The sequence below is a fragment of the Scyliorhinus torazame genome, chromosome 18 (genome assembly GCF_047496885.1).
Source record: "Scyliorhinus torazame isolate Kashiwa2021f chromosome 18, sScyTor2.1, whole genome shotgun sequence".
Taxonomy (NCBI): Eukaryota; Metazoa; Chordata; class Chondrichthyes; order Carcharhiniformes; family Scyliorhinidae; genus Scyliorhinus; species Scyliorhinus torazame.
In genome coordinates this window covers 88,496,222-88,508,647 of record NC_092724.1, presented here as the reverse complement: position 1 = coordinate 88,508,647, position 12,426 = coordinate 88,496,222, and the positions used below count along the sequence as shown (strand labels likewise).

Genomic DNA, 12,426 nt, shown 5'->3' with positions numbered 1-12,426 from the left:
AAGAATTTGACAAGGTGTCAAAGAAGCTGAAATTAGGACTACGGGATTTGGGTAATATCTCATTATGGATGGAAGATTGGTTAAGGTGGGCAGGTGAATCAGCTGCCCATCTGCCGGCAGAGTTGGAGGGAACTCGCCTATGCATAGTTAATGAGGTTCCAAGTGCAGAATCTGACGCAGAATCCTGTCATTCTGGTTGGCAGGACAGGTGTCACCAGAGCCGCCCATCGCCGCACTTAGTCTCAAAATGGGAGAATTCCACCTGTAATATTTATTGCAAGGGTTTGGAGAATAAGGGTGAGGAAGTGGTTTAGCACAATGGGCTGGTTTAGCACAATGGGCTAAACAGCTGACTTGTGATGCAGAACAAGGCCAGCAGCGCAGGTTCAATTCCCGTACCAGCCTCCCCAAACAGGCGCCGGAATGTGGTGACTAGGGGCTTTTCACAGTAACTTCATTGAAGCCTACTTGTGACAATAAGTGATTATTATTATTAAGTGTTGCTGCAACTCGCATACATGTGAAAAAGTTGAATCGTAAAAATCGACTTGTAATTTTTGGCTTAAAGGATTGTAACTTTTCATATACCTCATGCAAAAGTTGACAATTTTTGCAGAGATCAAGGTTCATTGGCTGCCCCGTTCGCCTCTCCTCCCCACTCTCCCGGAATCCCTCTACACACCATTTAAAAAGACCACAGGTTGGAGACACCATCCAGGAAAATGGCAGACCAGACCAAGCCAGGATCCACTCATTACAGATGTAGTAACAGGCAGCTGGACAATCAGTGGACCCATCTGGAGAGCCAATCCTGGAGAGGATGCTATGTGGGCCCATGTCAAGCACATATTGAAAATATTACTCCTGTAAATGTTACCCCTGAACTTTTTGTTTTAAAGGGCAGCACGGTGGCACAGTGATTAGCACTACTGCCTCACGGCACCGAGGACTCGGGTTCGATCCCGGCCAAATGTTGCATTGAGGGAACTAACCAACACAAAGTGTGATGAGGAATGTTAGGCATATCCATGAACATTACAGTAAGGAGCATTGAAATGGAATCCACCATAGCAGATAATAGTGTGTAGAGAGTGTTACATTGAAGGCTCCTGAGTGTTGTGATGAGGAACGTGAAGAATATCCAGGATTTTATTTCTGAGCATCACCTGTATGATCAGCATGTCCTGCCGCAGGTCATCTCCATGTTTAAAGATGATCCCAATGGTATCCTTGGATATGGAGGTGAGGTCTGCACACTTAAACTCCAGCCACAGGGGCTTTTTCTTAGATGGCATGACTTTGCATTTATCCACCTGCGGGACAAGTCAACAGAAGGTGGAAGTGAATCAGATGAACCCTTTTATCCTGCAGTCTGGCAAGAATTTGATAATGCATTTATGTTGATTACAAAATGCTTTGTTTTTTGGTGTGTGATGCATCACTATAGGCGAGCATTTATACAGCACTCATCGCATCGCAGAGTTCTTGAAGAAATTAACACACGATAAATGATTTTTAAGTTCAATCTTATTATTTAGACAAAGTTGAAATCAAAAGATTTTTGAAAAATCTCATTACTGATAGTCAAATAATCTCAGTTTAGGCATAAATATCGATCTACCCTGAGATGCCCAGAGCAGGCCAATGTGTTTCTCAGATTCTCCAGTACTGGAATAGTTAAACCTGGAAATAGCATGGGGAATCGACAAGGCTGCTTTGTAGCTTCCCAATCAATTGCTCCATGCTTTTGGGTATATCTGAACACAGACCCTACACCACCCAGTACTGAGTTTGTCAACCTCAAACCAGGGCATATGGAACAGGTTATAATGAAAACAGTGTTACCCAGATTATCATTCAGTGACCCCTGATGGAAATTATCTGTTTGTCGATCCAACAGATAAGGGCGACACTGCCCCAAAAAGACTGTTCCGACAGTGAAAGTTAAACACTAGTCTGTTCGACAATGTACAAGTGAATGCTTTAGCATCACCCCTCCCACTCTGCAACAGCATTCTGTGTCTGCAAATTCAGTCATGATACTCTGAGGGCTATTTTGGCTAAAGAGTGAAAATAGGCTCAAAACAGATAGTGTTATTCAGAAATACCTGTTTGAAAGTGTGGATTTAGCTGGCAATTTTAAGGTTAATTGATGATTTTCCTGATTTAAACACCTCCACAGGTGCAGAAACTGCCTCTCATGTGCCGATTGGGTACAGTTTCCTCGGAGCTGTTTTGTAACCTGCACTCAGCCACTTCCCACTGAAGGTGTAGATTGCTTTCACTGGGAAGAAAGCCAAACAGGAAAGATGGTTCAAGAACTGAACGAAAGAGCATACAGGATCTTGGACACATCACGTTAGAGAGGTCTAGAGGACCAGCGATGTCCCAAATCCAAGGGATGTTGGAAGGGGCAAGTGAGGGAGAGAGGGAGGGAGGGGAGAAGGGTCCCTCCTCACCCTCATGTCCCTCTCTCTTGGGGCTACTCCACCTGGTCTCAGATCTTCCTCCCATTACTCCTGCAGATCAAGATGGACCCCCAGCAAGATGCCAATGACCAAACGTTACCTTTCTTCTGCAGACTCCTGCAAGGTGTCCAATAAGGTAGAGTAGCACAGAATTCACTGTCCTTAAGTGTAGTCTTGGGAGCGTATTCAGAATAAATGTTGATAAAGTATTGGTAACAGAGAATCCCAGAAAATCCTCTTCAAAATACCAGTAGAAAGTGAACAGTAAAAGACATTATACCTTTAAATAGCATCAAAATCACAACTAGCTTAATTCTGTATGATTGTTGTTACGAGAGGGTCAAAATCCTGGAACGCCCTCCATAACAGCTATGGGTGTACCTACACCACCTGGACTGCAGTGGTTCAAGAAGGCAGCTCACCACTGCATTCTTAAGGGCATTTAGGGATGGGCAATAAATGCTGACCTAGCCAGCAACGCCCACATCCCACAAATGAATATTAAAAAAGGGTATTAGGAGAAGTGCTAGCCACCAAAATGCTGTGCAGGCCCGAATGCTAGCAGATAATATAAAGTGAAATCAGCCTCTTAATGATATTCTGGGAAACTGTTCTTAGCACAAGCTTCAGCTCCTTTACCAAGAAGGTGTCTTATATTAAACACAGACTAAACTGGCATTTTCAGCTTAAGACCACACTCTGGACATCAGAAAGGCTCTTTGTGATCAAAATATCCACAGGAAATTGCTTCCATATATTTTACCTTACCACAAGAACACCGGCACGGAGTCCAGGATCGTAAGGAACCCGGAAACATTCTGGAAAACCAGTTGATTGGAGCTTCTCAAGTTTGTGTCTTAACTGAGAGATCGCTACAAACAAAATAAAATCAGGAAAAAAATCAGATACTTGTCAGCTTTAATGAAAAGAGCACTCCCGTGTCAGCTCAGTTGGTAGAACTCTCATCTTCGAGACAGTCAGTTCAAATCCCACTCTGGAGACTTTGAGAACAAACATTCCAATGTGGGACTGGAGGAGTGCTGCATTGTCAGGGGTGACATCTTTCAGATAAGACATTGACCCCAGGCCATGTCTGCTCCCTCGGGTAAACATAAAGCATCCTATGGAACTACTTTGATAAAGGGCAATAGCCCTTTATATCTATACTATGCTTCAATCAACGTCATTAAAAATATATATAGAATATTTTATCATTATCACATTGCTGTTTGTGGGAGGTTTTTATGTGCAAATTGGCTGCTGTGTTTCAGACATTACAATAGTGCCTACACTTGAAAGTATTTCATTGGCCTTTGTCAGCCCTGAAGTTGCAATGGGTGCTGCAGTCCCTATTTTCCTCCCTCTCACTCCTGGTTTACACTGCACCTATTCCAGTTGTTAGATCTTTTCTTTATATATTTTATATCTCAGTCAATACCCCCAGGTATTCAGTCCAAGGGAGTGCAGATTTGATCACATCTGGAACACAACCGGTTCAGTCTTCATCAACAGATGTGGCTGCACCATATCAGCCACTGTTTCCTCTGCCAAACACGCTCACTACTCCAGGATCCTCCAACAGACATTCAGAGATAACCCCTGGCTTCATTCCTTCACAATCAGCCATCTCTTTAAACCTGCCTCCTCTACACTCTTGCCTCCAACCTCAAGAGCAAGAAGCTCATGAAGTTACTTTGTTACTATGGGAAAAGGAACAATAGCGACATGAGGAAAGTCTGTTTTATGTAGTGAATGATTAGGATCTATAGAACATACAGTGCAGAAGGAGGCCATTCGGCCCATGGAGTCTGCACCGACCCACTTAAGCCCTCACTTCCACCTTATCCCCGTACCCCAATAACCCCTCCTAACCTTTTTGATCACTAAGGGCAATTTATCATGGCCAATCCACCTAACCTGCACGTCTTTGGACTGTGGGAGGAAACCGGAGCACCCGGAGGAAACCCACACAGACACGGGGAGAATGTGCAGACTCCGCACAGATAGTGACCCAGTGGGGAATCGAACCTGGGACCCTGGCACTGTGAAACCACAGTGCTAGCCACTTGTGCAACCGTGCTGCCCAGAAGTGTGCACTGTCTGAATGTGTGGTGGAGGCAAATTTAATCGTGTCTTTCAAAGGGGAATTGGATAAGCATCTGAAAAGAGAACATTTTCAAGGCTATGAAGGAAGGGCAGGCGAGTGGGACCATAGATGAGTCGCTGTTGTAGAGAACGGGCACAAATATGACAGATTGAATGGCCTCTTCTTTGCTGTAACAATCCTACGGTTTTATTTATTTTTTATTTTATAACTTTAGAGTACACAATTATTGTTTTTTCCAATTAAGGGGCAATTTAGCGTGGCCAATCCATCTACCTTGCACATCTTTGGGTTATGGGGGTGAAACCCATGCAGACACGGGGAGAATGTGCAAAATCCCCACGGACAGTGACCCAGGGCAGGATTCGAACCCGAGTCCTCAGCGCCGTAGGCAGCGATGCTAACCACTGCGCCACATGCTGCCTTTGTCCCATGGTTTTATAATGGAGATGCCTCTTTAATTCTAGAGCTACCTCTTAAGCTTCACTACCAAATCACCAAACCTCCACAAATACCGCTGCCCTGGCCTTGAGCCTACATCTTTCTTTAGTTTCTCTCCTATTTCCCCTCATGTCCTTTCTCAGCTTGTTTTCTTCACGGGACGCAGTACCTGCACCTTTGACCCCATTCCCAATACTTTCTTCACCAATAACTGCCTAATCTCACTCATCTGCGCTGGCATTGCAAATTTCTTCTCCTCAGGCATTATCCCTTTTTCTTTCAAAACTGTTATCACCGTCCCACCCTACACAAAATAAATAATTTTTGACCACTCATTCCTTGAAAGTTTTCATCCCATCTCCAATTTTCTTTCCTCTGCAAAGTCCTTGAACATTTATGGAACCGTGGCACAGTAGTTAGCACTGCTGCCTCATAGCACCAAGGAAAACTGGGTTCATTTCCGGCCTTGGGTGACTGTGTGGAGTTTGCACCTTCTCCTGGTGAATTTCCTCCGGGTGCTCCGGTTTCCTCTCAAAGATATGGAGGTTAAGTGAATTAGCCATGCTAAATTGCCCCTTAGTATCCAAAGATGTGGAGGTTAGATGAGATTATGGGGATAGGGTGTGGAGTGGGCCAAGGTAGGGTTCTCTTTCAGAAGGTCGGTGCAGCCTCAATGGGTCAAATGCCCTCCTGCACTGTAGGGATTCTAACAAATTTGTGTTAATCTTTCCCACAATTCTATCTTTGGAGCTCTCTTATTAGGTTTTAGCACTAGTCTTTGAGATGATTTCCCACACTATTTATCTTGAGCATCTTTCTTCCATTGTTCAAATCAATGTCATTCTCCTCGCTTGACTTCACTTGTACCTTCTCTTCTTACCTTCATATCTTCACTTCCTGTTCTCCTGATCTTTGTATCTCTCCTATTCCTCATCTACTTGCTGTTCCTTGGCACCGCCATCCCCAGACAAGGTGTCAGTGTCCATATTTACACGGATAACATCTAGCTCTATTTCTCCACCACCTCTTTGAACCCATCCTCTATCTTTGTGTTCTCAGACCAGATGGCTGAACTTCAGTCTTGGATAAAAATTCATTTACTCCAGTTAAACATTGGGAAGGTCAAAGCCATAAACTTTGTACCCTTGTCACTGATTCCATCCTTCTTCTTGGCCACTATCTCAAACAAGACTCTTTATAATTTCCGAATCATATTTTACCCTGGGCTGATCTTCTGACCAGGAATCCTCCATCACAAAGACCATCCATGTTAATATAACCTGACATCATAGAATTTACAGTGCAGAAGGAGGCCATTCGGCCCATCGAGTCTGCACCAGCTCTTGGAAAGAGCACCCTACCCAAGGTCAACACCTCCACCCTATCCCCATAACCCAGTAACCCCACCCAACACTAAGGGCAATTTTGGATACTAAGGGCAATTTATCATGGCCAATCCACCTAACCTGCATATCTTTGGACTGTGGGAGGTAACCGGAGCCCCGGAGGAAACCCACGCACACACGGGGAGGATGTGCAGACTCCGCACAGACAGTGACCCAAGCCGGAATCGAACCTGGGACCCTGGAGCTGTGAAGCAATTGTGCTATCCACAATGCTACCGTGCTGCCCTATAATCTTTATTGTCACAAGTAGGCTTACATTAACACTGCAATGAAGATACTGTGAAAAGCCCCTAGTCACCACATTCCACCGCCTGATCGGGTACACAGAGGGAGAATTCAGAATTCTCAGCTGGTCCAGGAATTGAACCTACACTGCTGGCCTTGTTCTGCATGACAAACCATCTGTCTAGCCCACTGTGCTAAATTTAGGGATTTAACCTGCTGCATCATTGCCCTTTCATCCTCCATAAACATCAATTCAACCAAAGCTCTGTTGCCCATTTCCTGTCGAGCTTCAAGTCCCTTCCAACCGTCATCTTGTTTTTGTTCACCCACATTGCTTCCCACTCCCGCCAGCATATTAAAATAAAAATTCTTATCCTGATGTTTAAATCTCTTCATGAACTTGCACCTTCTTATCACCATTTGTTCCTCCAGACATACAACCCCCACCCCACCCAGCAGCACGACCAAGCCCTCCTGAATTCTGGCCTCTTGTGTAACCCCCAACCCTTCCCTCTACTATTGGCAGCCATGGCTTCAACTGCCTAGGCCACTGAATGCACTGCCTCAACTCCTCTACCACTTCAATACCCTCTCCTGCTTTCAGACACTCCTTGCAACCCAGCACTTTGGCCAAGCTTTTGGTCACTCCTTCTTTTATATTGCTGAAGAGATACATGTTATCAAAGCTTTTCCTCTTGTACTCATCAGGACAATTCACAAGATTACCAAATTAAAGGGAACTACAATTTATACTTCATGAGAAGACAGTGCTGGTTTATAGAGGTGTTGCCATGGTGGATGCACCAGTTAACCGATGACTGACAGTTAACAATCAAGATTTGTTGAAATTTAAACCAGGCAGGTTAATTCTGATTGATCGAAGCATTGCCCTGGAGAATGAACCAGACAATAGTCCCAGTAAGAAGTCTTACAACACCAGGTTAAAGTCCAACAGGTTTGTTTGGAGTCACTAGTTTTCGGAGCGCAGCTCCTTCATTACCCGATTCATCCAATCATCACCATTCTGCCTAGGACTTGGCACATCACCCTATTTAAGCCAAAAATGTATAAACATACCTTGAGCAGAAACGTCATACTTTTCAGCAGTGACATTCTTTATCTCCAATGTGACTTTGTGCAGAGCTTCCATCACCTTGACCTGCCTCATGAAATCCATCAGCATGGCTGTCCCACAGCCTCGGAGGTAGGCCTCCAGAATGACAGCATAGCGCTGCCGATGGTGCATCGACTCAGCCACCTCACTCCTCAGAAACCAGAACAGAAAATGTCCAGTTCGTTTGCTCTAGCAACAGGTCAAAATTAAAAGGTCAGGCAAGTTTTTAAAAGGGAAAATTATTTGGGGATGGAATAGAATAAAAACCAGGGGCGGGATTCTCCACAAACTGGCGCGATGTCCGCTACCCGGCGCCAAAAACGGCACGGATCACTCCGGCGTCGGGCCGCCCCAAAGTTGCGGAAGTCTCCGCACCTTTACGGACCAAGCCCTCACCTTGAGGGGCTAGGCCCGCGCCGGAGTGGTTTCCGCTCCGCCGGCTGGCGGGAAAGGCCTTTGGTGCCACACCAGCCGGCGCCTAAAGGTCATCGCCGGGGGACGCATGCGCGGGAGCGTCAGCGGCTGCTGACGTCATCCCCGTGCATGCGCAGGGGAGGGGGCCTCTTCCACCTCCGCCATAGTGGAGACCATGGCGAAGGCGGAAGAAAAAGAGTGCCCCCACGGCACAGGCTCGCCCGCGGATTGGTTGGCCCCGATCGCGGGCCAAGCCACCGCGGTGGCACCCCCCAGGGCCAGATCGCCCTCCCCCCCCCCCCAGGACCCCGGTGCCCGCCCGCGCCGCCTTGTCCCGCCGTTCACAAGGTGGTTTAATCCACGCCGGCTGGAGAGGGTTGACAGCGGCGGGACTTCGGCCGATCGCAGGCCGGAGAATCGCCGGGGGTGGGCCCGCCGACCGGCGCGATTCCCGCCCCCGCCGAATCTCTGGTGGCGGAGAATTCGGGACACGGCGGGGGCGGGATTCACGCCAGCCCCCGGCGATTCTCCGACCCGGTGGGGGATCGGAGAATCGTGCCCATGTTCTTCCAATCAAAAAAGGGAGAATTTATACTCACTCTTAATGCTCGTTGGAGAAGAAATCGAGCGAGGGCACTGTCATGGTAGGGCTCAAACTTGACTGCCTGAAATCAAAGAACAAAGAACAAAGAAAAGTACAGCACAGGAACAGGCATTTTGGCCCTCCAAGCCCGTGCCGACCATGCTGCCCGACTAAACTAAAATTTTCTACACTTCCTGGGTCCGTATCCCTCTATTCCCATCCTATTCAGGTATTTGTCGAGATGCACCTTAAATGTCCCTATCGTCCCTGCTTCCACCACCTCCTCCGGCAGTGAGTTCCAGGCACCCACTACCCTCTGTGTAAAAATACTTGCCTCTACATCTCCTCTAAACCTTGCCCCTCGCACCTTAAACCTATGCTCCCTTGTAACTGACCCCTCTACCCTGGGGAAAAGCCTCTGACTATCCACTCTGTCTCTGCCCCTCATAATCTTGTAGACCTCTATCAGGTCGCCCCTCAACATCCGTTGTTCCAGTGAGAACAAACCGAGTTTATTCAACTGCTCCCCATAGCTCATGCTCTCCATACCAGGCAACATCCTGGTAAATCTCTTCTGCATCCTCTCTAACGCCTCCACACCCTTCTGGTAGTGTGGCGACCAGAATTGGCCATATTAAATCAGTTTAATTTAATATGTGAATAAGCACACAAGTCTCAGGGAGGGACACAAAGCAACAACTCACACCTTTTCTATTTGTCCCTGGATGTGGGTGTCATGGCTCGGCCAGCATTTATTGTCCATCTCCAAGTCTCCTTGAGAAGGTGGTGGTGAGCTGCCTTCTAAAATCACTGCAGTGTAGGCACACTCTCAGTGCTGTCCAGGATTTTGACCAGGCAACAGTGAAGGAACAGTCATATATTTCCAAGTCAGGATGAAGTGTGACATGGAGGTGAATTTGCAGCTGTTGGTATTCTCATGCAACTTGTGACCATCTTCTTCTGAGCCACAGAATCATAGAATCCCTACAGTACAGAAGGAGGCCATTCAGCCCATCGAGTCTGTGCCAAGCCTCCAAAAGAGGACTCCACCCAGGTCCACTCGCCCGCCCTATCCCCATAATCCTGCTACCTAACCTGCACATCCCTGGACACTAAGGGCCAAATTAGCATGGCCAATTCACCTAACCTGCACACCTTTGGACTGTGTGAGGAAACCGGAGCATCCGGATGAAACCCTTGCATTCATGGAGAGAACGTACACACTCCACACATTCGCCCAAGGCCGGAATCGAACCCGTATTCCTGACAGTGTGAGGCAACAGTGCTGACCATTGTTGCTAACTTTGCCTTAGTTCAATTGCTCTGTTTTATTACCTTTGCTCTCGAGTCGCCAGGTATCTTTATGATACCGCCACGAGGTTCAAGTCCGAGTAATTATCAATAACCCAATACACCGATTAGTAAGATTTAAATCAAAGCACATTTATTATACACAGTAATCGCTACTCATGCACAAATTCTACGTCTAAGCTACTTCTACAACTAACAGGCCTATACTTAACTTTGGACTGGCCCACCAGGTCAGGGGAACAAATGGCCTTTCGTTCGGGTTCTGAGCCTGCGGGATTCGAAGTTGGTACGGATTGGGGATTGGTAGCTAGGAGCGCCTATCTCATAGCGAGCGTTGAATTAAGACTCACGATTTCGATGATCACTGGAGTCACTGCACCGGTCACGGTCAATGTTGGTTCCTTTTGCTGGGTGACCCGGGCAGGAAGAAGAGAGCGGTGAAGGGAGAAGAGCGATTTGAACTTGGGGCTTAACTCTTATAGTCCCCAGGGGCTTCCCGCCTTTCGGGGCGGACCCTGTACCTGGTCCCAAGTGATTGGACTTTGTCCCAATCGCTTGGTTCGATTTTCTCCAATACTGGAGCAGTTCCCTGATCGATGGGCGTGCTTGAGGTGCTCGTTCACCTCCTTTGTGTTGGCTCCTGCTGGCGCCGAGGAGTCTGGCTTTGCTTTGTGTGTCAAAATGTTACTTATTGTTCCGGGGGATTGCTCATCAGTATGCAGATGGCTGTTTACTTTGTTATGCTGATGGTCGCTGGTATCGATGTTGTCTGGTTTTTTGCAGAGGTAAATGCACAGCAAACCTGCAGCTGCTGGTTTTTGTCTTGTTGGCTGACTTTCCCATCAGCCTTTGCTGTTCGCCATTTTAAATTGGGAGTTGGCCAATTTAGGTGGCTACACCATTGTGCCACTGTATTAGACAAAATTTGATACTGAGCTACATAAGGAGATAGTAAGGTAAGTGGCCGTAAACCTGGTCAAAGAGTCATGTTTTAAGGGGCATCCTAAAGGATGGATGAGAATTAGAGAAATGGAGAGGTTTTGGCTGGGAATTCCAGAGCTGTGGGCTTCGGAAACTGAAGACACAGCCACCAAAGGAGGGCGGGGGGTGGGGGGTGGGGAGAAGGAAATTTTGGATGTGGTCAGAATCAGGGAAGCACAGGAACCTTGGGAGTGTTTTGAACTGAAAGAGGGCAAGAGACGTGGTGGGGGCAAATTCTTCAAGGAATTTGTAATGAGAATTTTAAAATCAGGGAGTTGTTGAGCTCGGTGACAATGTGGATTTGTGAGCAGAGACAGGGGTGATGGATTAACAAGACAGGTCAGGGCAGCAGAGTTTTAAATGAGCCCATGTTTACACAGGGTGGAAATAGAAAACCAACCAGGGAAACATTAGAATGGTCGAGTCCAGGGGTAACAATGGCGATAATATTGTAATATAGCAAAAAAAAACTCCGAAACACAAGATGCTAAGTTCCCTTTTCCCAACCAGATAGCTACAGAGCAGCTCCCAGCTGCCCATCACCTGAAGACCTGGACTTTTACCCACGTCACTGCCAACTGGTCCATACGATCTATAAAGAGCCAGTGAGTTTCCTTTTAACCCAGGAAGGAATGTGGCAACTGCCCTTAAGTTCTGGATTCAGCAGCTTCGGGAAAAATGGTCACAGAAGCCAGGGACACGGAGCGTTAGGTATAAGTTTTTTTTAAAATGATTTAATACAATGTGAGCATTTCTTCCACGGCTATGTTTGTTGCCCAGCCCTAACTGCCCAGAGAAAGTGGTGATGAGCTGCTTTCTTGAACCCACAGTGCTGTTGGAACATAGAACATTACAGCGCAGTACAGGCCCTTCGGCCCTCGATGTTGCGCCGACCTGTGAAACCACTCTAAAGCCCATCTACACTATTCCCTTATCGTCCATATGTCTATCCAATGACCATTTGAATACCCTTAGTGTTGGCGAGTCCACTACTATTAGGGAGAGAGTTCCAGGATTGGAACCGGCAACAGTGAAGCAACGGTGATATATTTACAAGTCAGGATGGCGAGTGGCTTAGAGACAAACTTGAAGGTGGTGGTGTTCCCGTCTACTGCTCTTGGCCTTCTCGGTAGTAGAGGTCACGGGTTTGGAAGGTGTTGTTGAAGTCGGCTTATTGAGTTGCTGCAGTGAATCTTGCTTATAATACACACAGTTGTCACTGCATTATGTCAAACAGGTTATCCTCTCAAAACAATTAAGTTAATCAGAGTCAGACACCACCTTCTCTTAACAAATCCATGCTGACAATTTTGGATTAATCAGTGCCTTTCTAAACGACTGATGTTTACTGTCTCTGAGAATGTTTCTACTAATTTTCC

General features: G+C 46.7%; 1 protein-coding gene across 2 annotated transcripts in view; it reads right to left on the bottom strand.

The window, feature by feature from the left end:
* LOC140395355 (phosphatidylinositol 4,5-bisphosphate 3-kinase catalytic subunit gamma isoform-like) overlaps positions 1-12,426 on the bottom strand; it is an 88,878-nt gene that overhangs the window by 48,530 nt on the left and 27,922 nt on the right. For both annotated transcript variants that reach the window (XM_072483001.1, XM_072483002.1), the window contains exons 3-6: positions 8,772-8,837; positions 7,722-7,947; positions 3,237-3,340; positions 1,167-1,313 (exon numbers count right to left, since the gene is read on the bottom strand). In XM_072483001.1, the coding sequence (XP_072339102.1) occupies positions 1,167-1,313; positions 3,237-3,340; positions 7,722-7,947; positions 8,772-8,837 (543 nt within the window). The remainder of the gene's footprint in view (positions 1-1,166; positions 1,314-3,236; positions 3,341-7,721; positions 7,948-8,771; positions 8,838-12,426) is intronic.